The sequence below is a fragment of the Rhipicephalus sanguineus genome, chromosome 1 (assembly GCF_013339695.2).
Source record: "Rhipicephalus sanguineus isolate Rsan-2018 chromosome 1, BIME_Rsan_1.4, whole genome shotgun sequence".
In the NCBI taxonomy this organism is placed as follows: domain Eukaryota; kingdom Metazoa; phylum Arthropoda; class Arachnida; order Ixodida; family Ixodidae; genus Rhipicephalus; species Rhipicephalus sanguineus.
The window spans coordinates 67,068,786-67,091,689 of record NC_051176.1 but is presented as its reverse complement, the minus strand read 5'-3'; the positions used below and the strand labels follow the sequence as shown (position 1 = coordinate 67,091,689).

Below are 22,904 nucleotides of genomic sequence, written 5' to 3'. Positions count from 1 at the left end.
TGCTAGGTTTGCTGGGTGAAAGAATTGTGGAGTACTTTACGCGGCAAAAGTACGATACGAGTGAGGCGCGCAATAGGGGGGGACCCCTAGTATTCTTTATCGAATAGCGAGGGGTCCGTCGCATTGCGAGGGGTCCCTAGGATTCAGGCCACCTAGGATTCTTTATAGGTACCGGAGAGCGCGCACTCAAGACGGAGACACAGGACACAACACAAGCGCTCACTTTTAACTTTTTTTTTAACCCGCACTTGAATCTAAGCAAACATGTGCATTTCGTAGATATGTGACCACCTTGGCCAGGATTACCGGGTAGACTGCCGTCGCTTGGCGACTAATGGATCACCTTAGCTGCTAAACTACGGCAGGTGGTTTATAAGGAGCAATGGAGTAAGTGCGTGATCATGGGAACGCTCACTTACGACTTCTAGTGTCACGTGAAAACGTGTCAACTCTGACACTGTTTGCACAGCACCTCCTTTCTTCAAAGTTGGATTTTCTTACAGCTGGCAATCTCGAGAGCTACCGCAGAACCACTAGCTTCAAGCGCCAATGAACTTGTCAGTGCCGCGTATTTTGCTTCAGAACACGGATATGTTTGCTATGAAAATACACGAATACAAAAGCGATTTGCTTGTTTCGAACAATACGTTTATTTGCTTTACGTGAAGCAAAACATAGCACATGACCCACTTTCCCCCATCACCTTGAGTAGCCGACGCGCCCAGCAAGCGGAAGGTCAGCGGCAAACTGAAGACTTGGCACCGACACCACGAGAGAAGCACGATAACACATTTGTTACACTGAGGCGTAAAATTCCTCGGCCCGAACCACGAACATAAGGACGATAACACAGCTGAAGTGCGTTTACTGACACTTCTGTCCCAAAGACAATGATACACGTAGAGGTAGAATATACGTAGAAGGTGCACTAGTGCCAGCCGCCGTGCTTTCCGAGCAGCCCGCCGCCGGCTCCACCGGCGTACACTCCGACGCCTCGGCCTCCGAGACCTCCGTAAAGACCAGCGGCACCGTATCCCGCAGCGCCCCCTCCGTACAGGGCTCCGGCTCCGCCGTACACAGCTCGCGGCCTGACGCCGGCGTTCGACGAACCACTCGGGCCGTACTTGGCGGCGAGCAGGTAGGCCGGCGGGGAGGACGACCTCAGGGCGACGTCGGCGGGGCTCTCGCTCTGCGTGCCGGGCTCGTTGGTGTCGACCACGGCGCGGAAGCCTGCAGCGTCGGCCGTGTACTTGACCTTGCGCTGGCCGCCTTCCGCCGTGGTGATGGTGTACACTCCCTGGACAGCACCGTTGCCATCGCCTACCTCCTGGCGAGAGCTGGAACCGCCTACCGCCTGAGCGACGTAGCCGAAACTGTACGGCTTCGGCCTGTTGTCTTCGTAGGCTCTGTAACCCTGCACGATGAACGGATATGTTAATCAAAGACACTTCGTGAACGTGCACGAACAGAAACACGATCAACTTTCCTTATTTTCCCCTCATGCAGCGTACGCGATTAATACTTTCTGTGTGAAACAAATAAGGTATTCGTCATAGTAAATTATCGATTCCTCTATACATAGCAATATAAGGAAATCTTAGAATAGGGTACGCAAAGCTTTCGCGTTTGCGTTTGTCGCATACGTCGCATACGTCGATGGTCGCATACGTCGTACGCGACCATCTTGCCTACCCCCGTTAAGTGACAGAAATAGCGTGCGTACGCAACGAAGGCTACCTCTGCGTGCCTTATTCTAAAACTGCCGATTGTTTTTCGCGGAATGTGAGCTGAATTGCGAATAAATTAAAAGAAAAGTGCTTTGCTGTGGCCGTATAGCGTCCTGGTTTGGCGTGCCGGTGGTGATTGCGGTGGTGCTGCTTTCACTTACTCCGCCATAGTAACCGCCGCCACCACCGCCGCCGCCAGCGAGGTAGCCACGTCCGCCTCCGAACCCAACGCCGACTGCTCCGAGACCGCCGAAGGCTGCGCCACCGTATCCACCACGGAGATTACCGGCATTTGCCATGACGGCGAAGAAGAGGGCGGAGGAGATGACTGCCTGCATAAAGTCAAAGAAAAAGACTTCTAGAGGAACCTCTCCGAAGAATGGGCTTAAATTTATCCCTTCCGGTGGTTCTTTCCTTTGGTGCAACCGAATTGGGCCTCAGCCACAGGAACGGGAGACAAAGCGAATTGAATGTTAAGTTTATTTCATTTCACTCTATTTTTCATTCATATTGGCGTCAATTTTTTTTTAGGCTAGACTATTCGATTGAGTTTTTCTTTAGCTATTCTTTTCTAAAAATAAGGTGCCGCTCGTTTCATGGCCGATCCTCCGCAGTGGGTTGCACCAGGTTGTCAAGGAACAACCAACCAATATAATATGGAGTAGAGCCACGCTCTTTCAGCGGGAGTAGAGCACAGAAGTATAATATGCTATGTATAACACAGGTGCATTAACACATGCAGTCTTCCTGCTTTTACGCTAATCGTTGTATACTTACGCTGACATATACAGGCGAACAGCTCAGCGTGAAGTCTTTGCAGGGGTCGTGCAGAAATCATTGTAATAAACATTTGAAGGACGCTTGAGCTTCGCCTTCAAGAGTGGATCGCGATAGCGTAATCGAGCTCCGTGCTCATCGCCTCCAAGCGTGCTGCATGGAAAGGAACGTTTGTGCCCGTAACATATCCGTTTCAAACTGTCCCGTAATGCCTACTGCGAGTACAGTTGCAAAATTCCCCCTACGGCATAATTTTTCCTTTTGCAAATCGGCGAAGTACGCACTACGCGTCCGCAAAATGCGACGCGCACCCGCGCAGCTGCACGAGCTGTAATGGCTGGGCAGCTTTAAACCAGCCACTCGTTGCGCAATTCACATGTTTTGACGCCTGATGCGATCCTACGGTTTTGCCGCGCAATGTTACACGCGGTTAGGAGACTCCTCCCACTACATGATATTCTTATAGCGTTTTATTTTAACGAAACAATTTCAAGCACTGGCCTAGCTCCATGGTAGAACACCTGCTTGCCACGCAGAAGGCCTGAGTTTGTTTCTTACCGAAACCGAAGATTTGTTGTTATTTATTTAATTGCATCCATCTCGAATTTTCGCTCAAACCAACGACGAAGACGCCGACATCAAAATTTCTTCGAAATGAGCTCCTTAAGGCTACCGCGTTAATACTTTCTAGGATTTTACGTAGCGAAACCACGATATTATCATGAGGCACGCCATAGTGGCGAGCTCCGGAAGCTTCGGCCACCTGGCGTTCTCCAACGCACACTGGCATCGCACAGTACACGGGCCTCTAACATTTCGCCTCCACAGAAATACGACCGCCGTGGCCGGGATCGAACCCGCGAACTTCGGTTCAGCGGCCGATCACCGTAACTACTGTACCACCTCGGCGGACGTCGAAATGGTTGTGTAGCTGCGAAAATCTTAGTCTACAAATGCGAAATGTGTTGAATTATGCAGCATTGCAACACCGGATGCAAGGTGTGAATATTTCCAGCCCACATTAAAGCATGTGAAATCTTTCATCACTTCATGCCCTAATATTGTCAGCACTGCTCTCTTAATCTTCCTCTCAAATAAATTCCGACGATAGAACAATTTCGCATGAGCGTTGAACGTTCAACGAAAATCGGAGCCAACAATACAGACGCTGAGGCTTTCCCAATATACGTCAGCTCTTTTACGAAGTATTGCTAATAAGGAAATCGGAGATGAACTGCTGTTCGTGACACGTTCTGATAGCAATGGCCGAGAGTCGGAAGAGCACGGTGGTCGGACGTTTACGCCGATCGTGCAACCACCGTGCTTAATCCCCCCATAGACTCTGCTCTCACCTTCCACATGGTTACTGGATGCTCTCGTTGCTGGTGCTGCTGCTGCGGGGACGAGATTGCTTGTGTCCACAGCGGTCGACAGCGGCCCTTTTATACTGTCCGAGCCAATGCGGCCGAGCGTGCGTGGCGTGGCCGGGATGCATGCAAAAGCGGGGGACGATCCAGATCCCTTGCTGTATTACACCTCGCACTTTCGGCCTTTCTCTCTCCTCTCCTTCGTCAGAGATGGTGGTCGTACGCGAGCTTTATTTGCAACAACGTTAAAATGTTTAACGCAGCGTATGTGTGCGTTTGAACGACAGGAAGTCGATCTAGTTACTAGGAGTTTGTCGTGAAAGAAAGTGTTTTTGTTTCCCCCTTTCCCGCGTCTGTCTTTGCACGCCTTACTTTCTTCTGCGATGGATCCCCACCAGCTAGCTCAACTTTCTGTCGTTCTAAGCTTCATTTATGGTACACTTAGCTTCTACCCGTGTTCCTTCAGCTATCTGCACAATCCCGCAAATTGATTTGGAAAAAAAAAACATCTATTATTACAAAAAAGGCAATTGATTTCTTTGTTTCTTTTCTGTCCGTGCTTCCTTTCTATACGTGCGTTCATTTTATTTCACGTTTAGCGCTTCCTTTATTTCACAGCATGCCAGTTATGCTTAGCCATAAAAGCGTCTATAGTCCTGGTAACGTAAATGGAGGTGAATGCGTGCAGAGACCGGCGGCTGCATTTTATCTCGATGTTTTCAGAAAATACGCCATGTTTCTCCGAAGTTGATGCTATAACAGCAGTAAGTGCGCGCGCTTTGTAAAACGGTATTGACCGCGCTAAATGAAAAATTCCGGCATATGTACCACGCATTGCGGGAAACGATTTCATGCGAAGCAGTCAGCGAGTAGCTGCTTGTGCCGCACGTGAGCCAAGCTTTATTATAATAAGTGGATTGACATCTCATGTGTAATTTGAGCAGGAGTGTGCATATCATGGGCTAGCCAGGCGCGTTGATTATACTGGCGTGTAAAAATTAGCTCATTGCCCGACGTAAAGACGGCACTCACGCTACGGTACATATGCCAATTTTACCGAAATGAAGTGTAAGCAGCGTTCGTTCGCATATTCCTGAGGCGACCAGCATCGCTAGGCAGTCGCTTGTCGAATCATAGAAGTACTATGTAAGCGTTTGTGTGCTACATTAAGGTCGCCAACTGTAACAAACGGTATGTCTTTCCATTGAACTAGCCATAGTGTCTTATAATGTTTTCGATGTCTAATTTCGCTGTCCTGGGTTGATATAGCATACCCGCACACCATGACCCGTGTATGCGGATATGCGGCACACGTAACTATGGGAAATGGTTTCATAACGTACGCGACAGGTATGTATGTTATTTACGTCATGTAGTCATGAAAAGCAGGGGGGGGGGGCAACACACACACACACACACACACACACACACACACACACACACACACACACACACACACACACACACACACACACACACACACACACACACACACACACACACACACACACACACACACACACACACACACACACACACACACACACACACACACACACACACACACACACACACACACACACACACACACACACACACACACACACACACACACACACACACAGTTTCGCGACTTCAAAACAGAGGTCGTAATTCACAGAGATAGAGAGAGAGAAAGAGTGAAAAAACAACAAACAAAACAAAACGGCAACAAGTCAATCGTTTTAATTCTGCGCGCCAGACACTTCTTCTTTGTCCTTTGCAGCTTCTGTGTGTATTCGGGTATAATACGCGTAAGCAGTATCTACAACCAACAGTTTTCGTAAATTAGCTATTAAGTTTATAAAAGCGAGTATACGCGTGAATAAGCTTATATTAATGGTGTCCATCCCAGTAGCGGATTTTGTCAATCGTTTATTGGCGTTTCTTTAGGGATGAGAAAGATTTTTGAGGTAGTTGGGTTTAACGTGGATAGGGAAAGGTAATATTTGTTTGCCACCATTAGCAACTAAATCTTTTACTTGCCAGGGTTCAGGTTTGCTTGTTAATTATATTTTAAATGCGATGCATTTCTTAGCGATCCAAAGTGCACTTTGACCGTTTCTATCTATCTATCTATCTATCTATCTATCTATCTATCTATCTATCTATCTATCTATCTATCTATCTATCTATCTATCTATCTATCTATCTATCTATCTATCTATCTATCTATCTATCTATCTATCTATCTATCTATCTATCTATCTATCTATCTATCTATCTAAGTAAAACCTCGGTGATACGAATCTCGCGGGGTTACCAGAAATATTCGTATCATCCGAAATTCGTATCACCAGAAAACATGAAAAATTAGTACGCGACAAAAGAAAGTTGGCATACGTTTTGATTTAGTGTTTCTCAAGGCCGCAGCGACGTCATGAACAGCTCTGAATGATTGCCAGTAAAGTTTGCAGACGGCAACTATCATACTTGCAGGGTGTCGGAACGAAATGTTTTTCGTTTCGGTTTTAGTTTCGTTCCACCGCAAAAAGTTCCGTTCCGTTTCTGTTCCGGAACGAAAAAAAAAATGTTCCGTAACGGTTCGTAACGTTTTTTTTTTATGGAAAAATTTGAAGCTAAAGTAATCATGAAAAAAATTTGATTTGTGATGTAGTTATTTGCCTTCCTTCTAACAAAGCGGGACAAGGGTAAAACACGTTCTTCAGAGGAGCGGAAGTAACTGTACGATGAATTCCTACCAACTAGCACAAACCAGTATACCCTTCAAAGTCATAGTATTTATTTTTTCCAAATGCAATCACGATTTTTAGTGGGCTCAGTGCTTTGTGTCAAGGGAGTGAGCACGATCTCAGAAGCAGCACGTCACTGAGTGCACTCTGTGATGTGCGAGACCGCTGTTTTGGTAAAAAGATTGCCAGGCCTGCGCGGAATGTGTAGCACAGTCACAGCGAAAGTTGGAAGAGCGGACTTTCTAGAGCCCGTTGTAGAGTCTCTTGGGGCAGCTGATACAAGTACACATGCAGGGTACCCACTACGCCATAAATCATCGTAATTTTTCTAAAGTACCGAAGTTCCCACTATGTCATTTTTCGTGATTCTTCGGAGAATCGTGGTAGCCGCTACACATCTGTAAGACATTATGTGCGCTTTGTGACGTGGCTGATGACGATGAATTATGGCTGAGCACTTTGCAGTGGGCGGGAAGCATTTTAAACCACACACTCTTTGCGGAATTAGCATTCTGTGATGGCTGGTTGTCGTTTTACTCTTCTGCCACGCTGTATTACATATGTTAACACGATTCCTTGCCCGACATGACGCCTGTATAGAGTATTTTTGCGAAGCAGTTATAAGCACCAGCGTGGCACTGTGGTGGAAGACTCGACTGCCACGCAGGGGGAGCGGGTTAAAATCCCATCCGATCCTAGAAATTTGTTTCTCATTTTATTTTTTCTTACTTCACGCGATAGTGGTCACGGACACGGGCGGCGGCGGGCAACTATGGTGCCAAAATCAGCTGTTCTGATCTCATAAGAGCCTTCGCTGTAACAAACTTCAGCGCCGACAATGCCCTCTCCACTTTGGCCTGCGTGACAGGCCCGCAAAAGTCCACTTGCGCTAATATCAACATCTCTGGTTGCCACTGTTTTCGTTTTTCGCACAATTTCAACATATCTTTGCTTTGGAATTGCTGCCTGAGGTACGCGTTAATACTGTACCCTAGATATGCTCACATTGCATGAGCTCAGTTGTTCCGGACTGCGAAGTTTTCTCGTGAACCGAAAAACGATTGAAAAAATTTCGGTTTCACTCCGGAACGAAATAATAGATAAAGTTTCGGTTACGTTTTCGTTCCGGTAAAAATATAGTTTTTTTCGTTTTTCGTTTTCGGTTTTCGTTCCGTTCCGACACCCTGCATACTTGTACTCGTATATATTCGGTGCGTGCGCGCGTGTGTAATTAATGAACCAGATGTGTTGTGACGCTTGACCGCTAATGGCCCCTTCCTAATCTTACTACGCTTTTCTGCATAACACCAAAGTACTGAGGCGAAAGTCACTTTAGAAGCGTTTTGCACTAGAGGTGTGCACGGGCTCCGGGTAGCCCGAAAGCCCAAGCCCAACCCGGCCCGCGAGCCGGGCACGGGCGGGCCGACATATTTTCACCTCGGGCCCGGGCCGGGCTCGGTCTACTTGGAGTTTTATCGGGCCGGGCTCGGGCCCGGCGCAAAGCCCGAATCAAGCCCGAAATATAGAGAACGAGCGGGAATTGTTTTCCAGCACGCATGAAGCGCCTTTTCCGCGACCGCCCTTTACCTCTTTTCCTTTTCATTGCAGTTGTTCGGCGAGTGGAGCGACAGTGGTGAGAATGTAGCAGTTAAAAAAGATGAGCTCTCCGATTATCTCTCTATGGAATCGCCCTCCTGTCCATCTGAAGTTTTAGTCTTCTGGAAAAACAAGCAGCAGAGATATCCCAAGCTTGCCAGGCTGGCAAAAAAGATATTAGCAATTCCGGCGACGAGTGCAAGCAGCGAACGTAACTTCAGTTTGGCGGGCTACATAATGCAAAAGCGCCGCACTTCGTTGAAGCCGGAATCGTTAGACTGCTCTCTGTTTTTGCACGACAGTTTGTAATCTGTGCAATAGAGGCTGTTCGTCGTGTGTCGTTTGATCGTATTTGATATGCTCAATAAAATGCCAAATTACCGGAAAACAATGTTTTGTTTTCGCAGCGAACCTTCAAAAAGCCGGGCCGGGCCGGGCCCGGGATTGTGTTTTCGTGCGTCGGGCCGGGCCGGGCGGGCTCGCAGCCCTTTGCCGTCGGGCTCGGGCGGGCCTCCGACAATGTCAGCGGGCCCGGGCCGAGCTCGGGCTCGGAAATACGGCCCGTGCACAGCTCTATTTTGCACGCGATAGATGAAGGCCAGAAAATTTTAGAATCGCTGTCCTTTGTTGCTGTTATTTTCTTTTCGCGGTGGTGTTGGGGCTGCTTTTCGGGAGATTTACGGCCAGGCCCGCACAATTGGGAGGTTTGCTCAAAATTCGGGAGTCCCCCGCGCAAATTGGAGAGTTGGCAGGTGTGCGCGTACGTTGCGATGCCCAGCTCCTTCGCCAAGACCTTCCGCTTCGTCTCTTGGGGCCTTCGTCCACCTTTCATGGTACTGCGTGAGGGACCCGCGGTGCAAGTTTCGGTTTTGTTTCATAGAACGTCTGATTGCGATGACATAGCTTGCATCGACCTGACAGGCACGTGTTAACACAGTATAAAGACGCTGCTGCCGCGAGCACTGCGGCACGCAACGCGTTGGAAGAAAAAAAAGGAAAAGAAACGCGACGTCAGCGCCATTTGTAATCTAAACACGAAGGCGCATAAGGGCCTCCAAGATCCGCGCGCCCAATCTCGGAGGCAACGAGGCAGCGTTGATAGTCGCGCAGCGGGCATGCCCGCGCCCGCGCTTGACTGCCGCGACAGTGCGGGCGCCTGTTCGTACCTGTGCGGTAGCGTAGGTTCGTATCAAACGTCGCGGGGTGAAAATCGGTTCGCAACAACCGTACTCCAATACATTGCAGGCTAATGGGCCTTGGTCGGAACCACAGAGAAATTCGTATCACCCCGAAATTCGTACGAGCCGTGATTGTATCACCGAGGTTTTACTGTATCTTGTCATGGCGCTCTCGTGGTCGTCTCCTTGGCTTAGTACATACCAAAATTGGCATAGGAGGACGTGAGTAGAACGCGCTTCGCTGGTCATGACATGAATAACGTGACTTACCTCTCGCGTGCGTCATGATATCCCTTCCACCAGCTACGTGTGGCACATAGCCGCATACCGCGGCCTGTGGCATTCAAATATGCGCTACAGATGATTCACAGTGTGTATGAATCCAGACTTTGGAAATCTTAATGCGACGCCGTGAACGAGCCGGTGTCGCAGAAAATGCGGTGCCGGTGTCGGCGGCGTTGTCGATGGGCGAAATATCCCGATGGAAGAAAAAATCACTCCTCGAGCGGGGACAGAACACAGGTCTTCTGCATGACACTGAATCATTCCACCGCTGAGCAACGCTAGTGCTTCAAACTGGTTCTGAAAAATACCATATACAAGCGTCGTGTCAGAACGACGCTGACTGTTGCTGCAGTGTTGGCTAACCCATTTATATCAATGTAATAAACATAGCATATGCACAACTATGACTCCGCAAGCTATAGTCAAGCGTTGCGCGAATGTGGCGACGACCGCTACTTATGGTATGCACATGATAGCGTGCACTTCGCTGCTATAAAACTGACGTTTCTGCTCTAACGTGAGTGCCGACGTAACGTCGGACCATGAGCTTCCCTTTACACGCCAGTGTGCTCGGCGTGCCTGGTGAGCTCACGATATGCACAAAACCACTAAATTTACACAAAGACGTCGATAGACCTCGTTACGCCTGGCTGAAAGAAAAAAAAAGACGGCACAGGCTGCAACTCGCTGTCTGCTTCGCATGAAATGGATCACCCCAATGCGTGGGATCTGCCGAATTTTGTTTCTATTGCGTATCAGCTGTTTAGGATACGTCGAAATCATCTGTGTCATTCCCACAACGCCTATTCGTAACGTGATGCAACGAACGGCGCTCAAACACCCTATATCGCGTAATGACTGCTCATGTATGGTTAGGTATAGAACATATGATGACAAATTTTAAACGATGCTGGGCCTTTCCCGCCATTAGTCCTTCGCTAGAAACTTTTGGTCTGCGCTAAAATCTCCTGTCTGCCACGTGACGTCACACAACAGCGATAACTCACGGCGTTAAAACGACGTCTACGTACTAAACAGCGCACTACCACACCGAACAATACGAACAGATACGGAATAGCCTGGCAGTGTCTCTTTCGGAACGGAAAATGAGATGGCTTCCCGCCGATAATTTTTGCAGTGCATGGTTAGCCGTGGCAGCTGCCGAGAATATAATATATATTTTCGTGGTTGGTATAACGATTACTGGCTGATGTAAATTAGCGTAAAAAAACGACAAGTAACGAGGAAGGAGACCAAGACAAGCGCTACAAAGAACATGGGTGACAGAAGAAAGTTGAGGACACCATGAGCGCAGGCAGAAATCTTTTTAGAGTGTTGGGGGGGAGGGGTTCAATCACCCTTCATGTATGTTTGTGTGTGTGCTTATGTATATAGTATATATAGACACGCTACAGAGGGCACACACTTTGCAATCAGCGAAGATTTTTCTCCCGCCGTGCGCAAGGAGAGGGCAAAACTGGTAAATTTCGCGAAATCGCGAAAGAGAAGTACAGACTGACACTTTAGCAATTGCGCAAGGCACCGAAGCCTATATTTACAATATCGCTACTGATAGTCACGTGCACTTAAATGAGTAGCTCATAAGCGCCACAAACCAGCACAAACGTGCCATCATTCTTTCCGTCTTATCAATGTAATTCACTAATATCCGAAGCATGTTATCCAAGTGCATTCACGCGTCATTCTTTCTCGACGACAGTGACTCCGGCATTATCGCTTTTACTGAAACATGGCTATGATACCGAAAGTTGCGACTGCGAAGTTCCTTCCAGCTGAAACTCAAAAGGCGTGATCGCATTCATAGGCGAGTGGCAGGCGTGCTGTTAGGCATTAAAAGATCGCTCCAATTATTTCCTCTCAATACCAATCCAGAACTTGAAGTCATCTGGACACCTTGCATTAAACTTTCGTCCCAACTGTTGAAAGGCAACTGTTTCCGCGCACCAAACTCCGATCAAGCACTACGAGGGCATTTGAGCTCTTTTAGGCTGATGACACTAGTCTATTCGGCGACATCAACTTTCCACAGATCAACTGGGCGCAGCTGTCATCCTCTCAGACTACTTGAACGAGCATCATTAACTTGACTTTAGAATTCAACCTACTTCAAGGAGCTACCCGACTTAACCGTAGTATCCAATATACTAGATCTCATCTTTACAACAGTCCCTGATACAGTCGGTAACTTAAGTAGACTGAACGTTCATAATTTTCTTCTAGTGACAAATAACATTCCACTTCTGTTCACTGCATGGTGTTACGAGGAAACAGATTCGCGAATATATAACAAGCTGATTACGATCGTATTAATGGCGAACTTCAAGTCTTTCCTGATAAATCCCGATTCCCCTCTTTCACCACAAATCAGCAGAAAGTAACTGATTTCTTTTGAGGACAAGCTCCCAGAATTAGTATCCAAGCACGTATCACTATATCTAATGATACAACTGACCCTTGGTTTTCAAGAAAGCATCAGCGTTTCAGAAGTGGAAAAAAAAAAAAAAGCGACTGTGTACAAAACCGCAAAGCGCGAGCCATCTGCCTGGGACAAATATGAAAACTTCTTGAAGTCAGTCATACTGTCCTGCCGTTTTTGACGCAAAAGATAAGTATATTTTTTGGAAGACCTTTCGTGCACTATACTGAAAAATAATCCAAGTAAGTTCTGGGAAACAATCGGTCAGCATAGCGTGAGTACTGATATTTCAATGCATAACGCCAACACCCCACGCTCCGACGGTGACGATATGATAAGTTACAAACCGGTTGCATCTTCCTATTAGTATAGGACTGACAATTAGGCGAGTTGGTACGGATGCATAATTGTGAAGCGGCGCCGCGAAGCACGACAAAATCACGGAGGAACACACGAAATACAAGCGCCGAACTCTCAACTGAACTGCGCATCTGAGTAAAAGTGCAGTTGAGAGTTCGGCGCTTGTGCTTCGTGTGTTCCTCCGTGATTTTGTCGTGCTTCGCGGCGCCGTTTCATATTTATGCGTCCTCCTAGACTTTTGTGAAGCATTTGATCCCACTAATATCTAAGCTTTCTGCGCTCAAATTAGATGCTCTAATCTTGACATGGGCCTGTAAGTTTTCTTCTCATCGCCAGCAGTTCGCCGTTGTTAATAACTACTGTCCTCTCTCCTCCGACGTCACATTAGGCCTGCCGCAAGGAAGCGTCCTCGGTCCATATTACACGTCTTAATATTTCCATTAACAATCTGGCAAATAACATCTCATCTCGTGTACGCATGTTTGCTTACGAACGCATCGTTTATCGTTCAACAAAAACCACTAATGACCCCGTCTCACTCCAAAGTGACCTGGATCGCATTGACGACTGGATAAAAACACGGCTTATGATTCTGAACACTTCCAAATGTAATATAGTCTCTTTTTACCCGTACATCAGCTCATTCGAATTTTCCTTACAACATTAATAATGAAACATTTATATTTGGCATTCCTATACGTATGTATGTTTTTGTAGTATTGTATAATGTTTGCTAGGGTTAAGGCTTGGGAAAGTTGGCTCATTGTGCAAAGAAGGAAAAACAGCGCTGAATTTTGGACGAACACAAAGGAAGACAGACGACGACAGGCGCTGCCTTACAACTGATCTTTATTTCTGTGAAGTAGGCACATTTATACCATGTCAGTGAGAACACATGTGACTGCCATAAATGTGCTATCATCACTCTAACATCAGCATCACCGCATCACCACTCTCTCTCTCTGTCACAAACAAGCGCGAATAATCTGAATGATAAAAAGTCAATTTCTCTTTGAGAGAGGGTTAGAGATGTCATACTAACACGTTTGACTTTAAGGCGTACTGTTTCAGCTGCTTCAATTATTTATTTCTCTCGTTCTTTTTTCTTTGTGTCTGGCAATGACTTTTGTCTCGCGAAATGGTAGTCACGTGTGTTTTGACTGTCATGGTATGAATGTGCCCACATAACAAAAACAAAGACCAGTTGTAAGCCAGCGCCTGTCGTCGTCTGTCTTCTTTTGTGTTCGTCTAAAATTCAGCGCTGTTTTCCCTTGTTTGCATACAATGTTGTTCTGGTACGTACATAACTTTTTATATTTCACTATAACTTGTTCTGTATTGAATGCATTTTTTACTCTTTTTTTCTTTGTTCGCACTGTCAGCTCGTGCTGGCGTTATACACCTTTTGTGTACACCACTAATGATAGGAGGTCCCACTGACAGTTTCACACTTTGGGTCCTCCTGATGCCGTACGTATTATGTAAGCCCATATTTATACATGCAATAACAACAAATAAACTTGAATTTGAACTTGAAAATTAGCTAGAACCACACGACATAAAGTGCACCAAGTCTTTCTTGGGTCGGTCATTTAACTACCATCGCTGCTAATGCTCAGTCTAGATATTAGGGTTTCTTCGCAGCAACCTAAGGAGCGCTACCCCACACCTGCGTAGACAAGCCTACCAAGAATTTGTCAGACAGCCATCTGGACACCTCATCGGGAATACCTGATAGACAAGTTAGAAGTAATCCAGAAGAAAGCCGGCCTATTTGTCTCGCGAAATTTTAATAACAAGTTCTGTAGAACACAGTTAAAGCTCGGTCTTTCACTCCATCCATTAACAACCGGTCGAGACATTGCCCTTTTAGGTATTTCGTAAATAGGCCCATGGAACTCGGTCACCACTAGCATAATTACAAAGTCCCGCTTACTTATCGAATAGATTCCGTAATAACTACACCAGAGAGAGAGAATTAAACTTTATTGTCTGACTAGGCGCGCGTTCTCTTCGCCCAGAGGTGGGTGCCTTCCTTATTCCAGGTAGCCATGGCTTGCAGCTGATGCCAGAGCCCTGTCCACCAGTCGGAGCTGGTCCTCAGGGTTTAGTGACGTCAGCAACGCCTCCCACTGGTCTTCCGGATTTTCTTGGATGCTCTGTTCGTCTATGGTCGGGATACTTGGGTTGTTTCGGCATCCCCATACCACGTGGTGGGTGTTAGCACTCTCCGGGCAGTATCTGCAGTTCCTACTGAAGTTGCCGGGGTACATTGCGTGGAGTAATGTACCGTGCGGATAGGTGCCTGCCTGGAGCCTTCTACACTCGCATTTTTGGCGCTACAAATGTTTTTAACTTCTTGTGACTTACGGGCGCCATCCGTCTGTGGAATGGTCTCCCGAAAGGCATCGCCCTGCATACCAATCACATCTTTCAAAAATATCGGCTCAAACACTTAACTGAGCTCGTCCGTTTGCTCCCATGACTCATGCAACTTATGGGACACCTGAGGCTATTGCCCAAGGTTTTGTTCAGTTCATGAATAGATGTCCTAGCGTATACCTGCTTTCTGTCCAATTTTTGGCATAGGTGTAACATTTTGTGCATTTTCCTTACATTGCATTATGATGCACAGTTATCCACTCGTACTTTATACCACTTCATCTGAATTGTAACATCATGTATTTAACATCTTCGCGACCCTTCCTATAGGTGATATCTCCTCCTTGCCACTGATTTCTTAAAAGCACGCGCACAATATCAGCACTACGCGTTGAACTATCAGGATTTCGCGCTTGTAGGCTACACGCTGTCACAGTTGGCTACACGCTGCGCAATTGGAAACACGCAAAACGAAGTGAAATCAGTTTATCGAGCACGATATTCAGGCGAGACAAGGAAGAACGGGTTGGCGGCTGCATGGCGAAGCAGTGTAGGATGCAAATCACAACTAATATTTCGCGTATATGGACCAATCGAGAGTATGTACCGTAATGACGTCACGTGAATCGCAGTTCTTGCGTCACAAAGTGCGCCAAAAAGACGAGAAACGCCAGGAGAAAAATAACGCGCTCTTTTTTTTTGTTTTTTTTTTCAGAGGCTGGTGAGGGGCCCTTTAAAAGTGGTCCGGCAGTTTTACTAATAATATATAATAGTAATAATAATACCTGGGGTTTAACGTCGCAAAACCACGATATGATTACGAGGCACGCCGTAGTGGAGGGCTCCGGGAATTTCGACCACCTGGGGTTCTTTAACGTGCACCTAAATCTAAGTACACGGGCCTCAAACGTTTTCGCCTCCATCGAAAATGCAGCCGCCGCGGCCGGGATTCGATCCCGCAACCTTCGGGTCAGCAGTCGAGTGCCATAACCACTAGACCACCGTGGCGGGGCCGGCACTTTTCCTTCTGGCGAGGCTGCGGGAAGAAGGGATTACCCCTGTCCCGTCCCACACTTCGTCAATGATGATGGCAGTGGACGTGCCTCAGGTGACGGCTCGAAGTCCTTGGACCCTGGCGGCATCTTCGGCTTGCCGGACGTCCCAAAGCTGGTCGGCCAGCTTGTCGCTGGTGAGTGCCACCTCCTAGTGGCAGCGACGCCAACGGAGGCAATCCTCAGCAGCGACCACTTTGTGAATTTTTTTGTATTATTTTATGATGTATATTCATAGTCTCCTATATATATCACTACTTCTGAATTGTAATATCTTGTATCTAACATCTGAGACTCCTAGTTTTATACTTCTATCTAGCTGGGTATCTTGCCGTTATGTTGTTTTTTTTTTTACTATTGTTAAACGAGCACAGTTTTGAGGGAGCAAGAAAAAAAAAGGACACTTTTCGTTTCGTTGATACGCAGGGGTAACGCTCTAAACACACCGGAACCAGGGAACTAGTGTAAAATATCTCAAACCTTTATATTCCATGGGCAATCCAGTTGTGCAAGTAAATCTCTTTGCATACATCCAATAACAATACATATGAGGGAGGGAATAACCTGAAAACCAGGCACGCTTAGCTTTATTTCTAGAAGAAAACGAGTTTCCACATATGTGGACACTGGGAACAGCAGGTACACAAGGTCTACCATCATTCTTCATCGCGCGTGCGAACTTTGCTTGCCGACGGCTCTGTTTCAAATCGTTAATTATTGTCATCATCACCGCTTATCATAATGAACGCCTTCATCATCAGTATCATCATCATCATAATCGTCCCCGTCATAATCATCAGTATCATCATAACCATCATAATCGTTCAGCTAGGCAACTCGAAAAGTATGGTATATATGTCTCTAGCGCTTAGTCCGCGTCCCGAATGAAGCAAATAAATTCTAAAAGCAACTTCTGAAAGGCGTATTTAGACATATATCAGATAACATTTTGTACAGAGCCCCGCGGCAGTGAACTCACGGTGCTTTGGTTGCTCACGGTGCAACAAAAGTTGTACATACTAAGCAACATAAACCCTTCCTTTTTCTCGGGTAAAGCCAAACAATGAAAAATGTCTTAGGCATTTAGGGTGAAATTATCACAAAGATATGTAGGCACACAGCTCGACTGGCGACTTCGCTGGGTTTGCGAGCTCTGCGTCCTTCACGCGGCTGAAATCGCCGAAATCGCTGTAGGCGTCGCTGGACGACAAATCACTCATCGTTGTTTGCAACTGTCATGTACAACTGACAGCAGCTGACAGAGTTGCTGCTAGTACACGTCACGGGTTGCTGTCCTCACATGACTTAGACCTACATTAATTGACACGTCACTGTGAAACCGCCCCCTCGATATCGAAACCGAAAGGGGTTTTTTTAAGGCAGCGGTATTAAAAATATATTCAATGCCTTCCGAGGCACCGCAATACTGTTTTCAAGGTTCTCGACAACAGTGTTTTTACTCAGAGCAACGATACGCGCATTTCTAAAATATTTCTGTCACTATTCCTTCAACTCTGCTTTGTATAGTGATTTGCATTTCACGCACCCTACACAGTGCCGCCGCAGAGGCCATCAAGGTATAAATAAATAAGTAAATAAATAAACACTTAGAGAAATATTCAACTGTAAGCCGAGCTTATTCTTGCGATACTTGGTTAAGGGCACTAAATCTGGACTGGTTAACGCACTTACTGAGCTCAATGGGCGTAACATAATGTCGGTATTGTTCCAGAAGCTTAATGGTCCAGCATTTTTCCATTGCGAAGAAGGGATATGGCAGAAACGAGTTAGACTATGTGAAGAATACAGGGCGCTGGGGCATCCCTAGTCAATATGTGTGAGGTCTAAGTGTTTGCCACAACCTTAAGATTGTAAGGAAGTATTACTGTGCTCGGCAGTTTCGAAGAAAAGACCTTCGCCCTGTATGAGTGACGTGCGTGCAATGATGGCGATCGTCGTAGGGTATCGGTTGTTTTCGGATTCCACCAACCGATTAGGGCGTTCTTTTCGATGTTCGACACTGACAGCGCCGGAAACATGTCTCTATTGACCCTTCACGAGGTTGAAAGGTTTGCTAGGGGCCACCTATGGTCACCTATGAATTCTGGCCACCTATGATTCTTTAGCCTGCACTTGAATCTAAGAAAACGTGTGCGTTGCATAGAATTGTGACCGCCGTGGCCAGGATTACCTGGAAGACCGCCGTGGCTTAGCGACTAATGGGACACCTTTGCCGCTAAAAACCGGCGGGTGATTTATAAGGCGCAATGGAATAAGTGATCCCGAGAAAGTTCGCTATAATAACATCTAGAGTCACGTGAAAACGTGTCATCTCGGACACAGCGCCTCTTCAATGTTGGATTTTCTTACAGCTGGTAGTCACCACAGAACCACTAGCTTCAAACGCCAATGAACTTGTCACGGCCGCGTATGCTGCCTCGGAACGCAGATATGTTTGTTCTGCAAATACACGAGTAAAATGAATACGTACCAACTAGCCCCTGTTGCCGCCCTACTAGAACGAGTAAAAAACCATTTTGTCGTTTCGAACAATACGTTTATTTGCTTTACGCGAAGCAAAACATAGCACATCACTCCCTTTCCCCCATCACCGTGAGTAGACACAGCGTCCAGTGAGCGAAACCTCAGCACTAAACTGACGAATAGGCACCTACACCAGGAGAGAAGCACAATAGTACATTTGTTATACTGAGGCGTAAAGTTCCTCTGCCCGAACCACAAATATAAAGACGATAACACAGCTGAAGTACGCATACTGACGCTTCCGACCCAAATACCAGGATATACGTAGAGGTAGAATATACGTAGAAGGTGCACTAGTGCCAGCCGCCGTGCTTTCCGAGCAGTCCGACGCCGGCTCCACCGGCGTACACTCCGACGCCTCGGGCGCCGAGGCCTCCGTAGAGACCAGCGGCCCCGTATCTGGCGGCGCCCCCTCCGTACAGGGCACCAACGCCGCCATACGCAGCTCGCGACCCACTCGGGCCGTACTTGGCGGCGAGCAGGTAGGCCGGCGGGGAGGACGACCTCAGGGCGACGTCGGCGGGGCTCTCGCTCTGCGTGCCGGGCTCGTTGGTGTCGACCACGGCGCGGAAGCCTGCAGCGTCGGCAGTGTACTTGACCTTGCGCTGGCCGCCTTCCGCCGTGGTGATGGTGTACACTCCCTGGACAGCACCGTTGCCATCACCTGCCTCCTGGCGAGAGCTGGAACCGCCCACCGCTTGAGCGACGTAGCCGAAACTGTACGGCCTCGGCCTGTTGTCCTCGTAGGCTCTGTAACCCTGCACGATGAACGGATACGTTAATTCAAGACACTTCGTGAACGTGCACGAGCAGAAACACGATCAACTTTCCTTATTTTCCCCTCATGCAGCGCATGCGATTATTACTTTCTTTATGAAACAAATATTGTATACGTTATGGTCAATTTTCGATTAAGATGATATGTGCTTTGCTGAGGCCAGATGGCGCCCCGGCTAAGCATTCCGTGGTGTTTGGGGCGGTGCTGCATCACTTGGCTACTTACTCCGCCATGGTAACCACCACCGCCGCCGGCGAGGTAGCCACGCCCGGCGTAGCCGCCTCCGACACCAACGCCGACGGCTCCGAGACCGCCGAAGGCTGCGCCACGGTATCCACCAGGGAGATTACCGGCATTTGCCATGACGGCGAAGAAGAGGACGGAGGAGATCAATGCCTGCGTATAATATGGAGTAGAGCGACGCTTTTTCAGCGGGAGTCGAGTGCACATGCATGTATGCAATGTGTAACATTAAGATGTTCGTGCAAAATCTCGCGGTCCTTTACGCTGATAATTCCGTGTTGACGATCACATACATACGGGCAGCTGAGGGTGGAGTCTTTGCGGGCCCCGTGCCGAAATCCTTGTAGTAAAAATATCCAAGTTTTTACGTGCTGAAACGACGATATTATTCTGAGGCACGCCATAGTGGAGGGCCCCGGAAACTTCGACCACCTTGTGTTCTTTAACGTTCACTGACGTCGCACAGTGCAGGGGCCTCTAGCATTTTGCCTCGATCGAAATGCAACCGCCGCAATCGTGGTCGAAATCGCGACCTTCGGCTCAACACCTGAGCAACGTAACCACTGTGCTACCTCGGCGGACGCCGAAGTTGTGTACCTGCGCAAAGCTTAAGCTAGAAATGCGAAATCTGTTGAATTATACAGCATAGCAACACCGGATGCAAGGTGTGAATATTTCTAGTCCGAATTAATTTTCTTGCAGTGCTACATGGTGCCCACGCGATGTCATCGCCTCTAAGTAAACGGAACGATGAGGATATTCATCTCGTTTATCTGTTTGACTGTTTTCATTGCTTATACGATTCTCTGCGTTACATATGACACCAACACACATTGTTTTATGTTGTACGAAAGAGGGTTCGGAGGCACGATTTGAGAAGTTCAAAAGTGACAACAAATGACGGCTGATACAGATGCGCAGGCCTTGCTACTTAAGGCGCTAGAGATATGAATAGTAAGTATCGCGTTCCCCGCTCTCTCAGTGTCTATAATTTGGGCGCATGGTGCAGAGGTTCTTGCTAGACGATAACAAAATATTTATTACACCTTGAGTAAATTCTGTGCATGACCTCAATAAATAAATATATTGAATCTATAAAACAGAGAATCATTAAATTAAACACACTCATGTCTTTGGCATCTCCACTGCAATCCACTTACTGTGCGAACAAGGCAACTTCAATGAAAGAAAACCAAAGTGTAACTTCATGCTTTATGACAGTTACTCCTTTTTAACAAATAATTAATCCCTGACCTCAAAATGTACCGTTCTAATGGGAAATCTATCATCACTTCATGCCCTAACTACTCCTTTAATATGCCTCTCAATTAATTTCTCATGAAAGAAAGATCTCGCGTGAGCGTTGAACGTTCAAGGAAAATCAGAGCCAACAATACAGACGCTGATGCTTTCCCAATGTTCGTCAGCTCTTCTAGGAAGTATTGATAATAAGGAAATCGGAGATGAACTACCTTTCGTGACGCGTTCTGAACGCAATGGCCGAGAGTCGGAAGAGCACGGTGGTCGGACGTTTTCGCCGATCGTGGCTCGTGCAACCACCGTGCTTAATTCCCCCATAGACTCCGCTCTCACCTTCCACATGGTTGCTTGATGCTCTCGCTGCTGGTGCTGCTGCTGCGGTGACGAGATGGCTTGTGTCCACAGCGGTCGACGGCGGCGCTTTTATACTGTCCGAGCCAATGCGGCCGAGCGTGCGCGGCGTGGCCGGGATGCATGCAAAAGCGGGGGCGATCCAGATCCCTTGCTGTATTACACCTCGCACTTTCGGCCTTTCTCTCTCCTCTCCTTCGTCAGGGATGGTGGTCGAGCACGAACTTTATTTTCAACAACATTTAAATGTTTAACGCAGCGTATGTGTGCGTTTGAACGACAGACCGTTGATCCAGTTGCTAGGAGTTTGTCGCGAAAGAAAGTGATGTTTATTTCTCCTTTCCTGTGTCCGTGTTTACACGCCTGATTGCTAGAACTAGACACCTTTATGACTAAGCAGAACACGACTAAACGCATAATGTAAAATAACTGAAGTTAAATGCAGACAAGAAAAAGGAACGCACACATACGTCGTGGAAGATAGGAGTGCGCGCAGACAGGGGCACAAGAGAAACATAGAAATGAACCGCTTTTTTTTTTTCAACTTTACATATTATTCTACAAAATGAAGTTGCCATATTGTGCAGCTAAATAGAACAACACGGAGAGGAGATCGGTGCCAGAAATGGAGCCTACAATGATAGAAAGGAGATGTAGTTGGTAGAGATTCATTGTGCTGGCATGACGAGCGCTTCTGAAGCGTTTTCACTGTGTGACGAATATAACGAAACCATTCCACTACATGACAATGTGTTGAACTCCATTTTCTGCCTTGTCTTCACTGAAGAACCGTTATAGTCGTTATAGTGAATTGCCCTACGTGTCCCCGATCGACGCCCAGTAATGCCGGAAATCACTTTTCAATTAAGCTGCTGGTATCTCCGATTTAATCGAGAACCAAAAGATCACGTCATCAGAAGGCATAGACGGCATCAACATCAAAATACTAAGCAGCACTAAGCAAGTCCCCAGTGTCATTCTCTCCTGCATATTCCAGCAATCACTTTCTACTGCTACCCTCCCGCAGGATCAGAAGGTGGGAAAGGTCGTTCTAGTGACAAAAAAAAAAAAAGGTAAGCCGCGGCTTCACCTAGAAACTGTCGTCTCATCTCTCTGACTATTGTATGTACAAAATTAATTGAACACATTCTTCATTCCCACATTATGAAGTTTTTGAGCTCTGTTAATGTCTTTCATCCCAGTCAGCATGGTTTCCAGAAGGGCCTTTCGAGTGACACTCAAATGGCTCTCTTCATTAACGACATTAATTCTAAGCTTGATACTAACAGTTGACGCTCTATTGCGGGACTTCGAAAAGGTTTTCGCTAAGCTAACACATAACCGCCTGTTCCTGAAACATTCGCGCCTAAACCTTCATTATCTTGTTTTTGACTGGATGGATAATCTTCTGAGTAACCGTCAGCAAACTGTCTACGTTAATGAAAACTCCTCTACCCGCGCACCCGTTACCTCTGGGGCTCCTGAGGGCACAGTCATCTGCCCCCTTCTCTTTGTCATATATACATCAATCTTCCGACTAACATTTCTACGGGAATTCGGCTGTTTGCGGGTGACTGTGTACTATGCCAGCCTATTAACAATAATGACGATGTTCTATCCCTAAAATCTGACCTCCGTCAAATCGAAGCTTGGTGCCAAAGTGGTTCACGTCATTAAGCGCAGCAAAAACCTCCGTTCTTACTTTTCATCGCAAGAAGTCGTACCCTCTCACGATTACAAAATATGTGGCTCTGTAATATCTCCTGTTAACACCTACAAGTATTTAGGAATTATTCTCAGCTCTGATCTATCATGGCACACCCATATAGCCAGCA

The 22,904-nt window shown here is 47.0% G+C and overlaps 1 protein-coding gene across 1 annotated transcript in view; it reads right to left on the bottom strand.

The window, feature by feature from the left end:
- Positions 1–928: 928 nt before the first annotated feature.
- The window catches only part of LOC119392639 (adult-specific rigid cuticular protein 15.7), a 50,961-nt gene continuing 28,985 nt past the window's right edge, over positions 929–22,904 (bottom strand). Inside the window, exon 3 of the mRNA XM_037659700.2 lies at positions 929–1,414. Within this exon, the coding sequence (XP_037515628.1) occupies positions 929–1,414 (486 nt within the window). The remainder of the gene's footprint in view (positions 1,415–22,904) is intronic.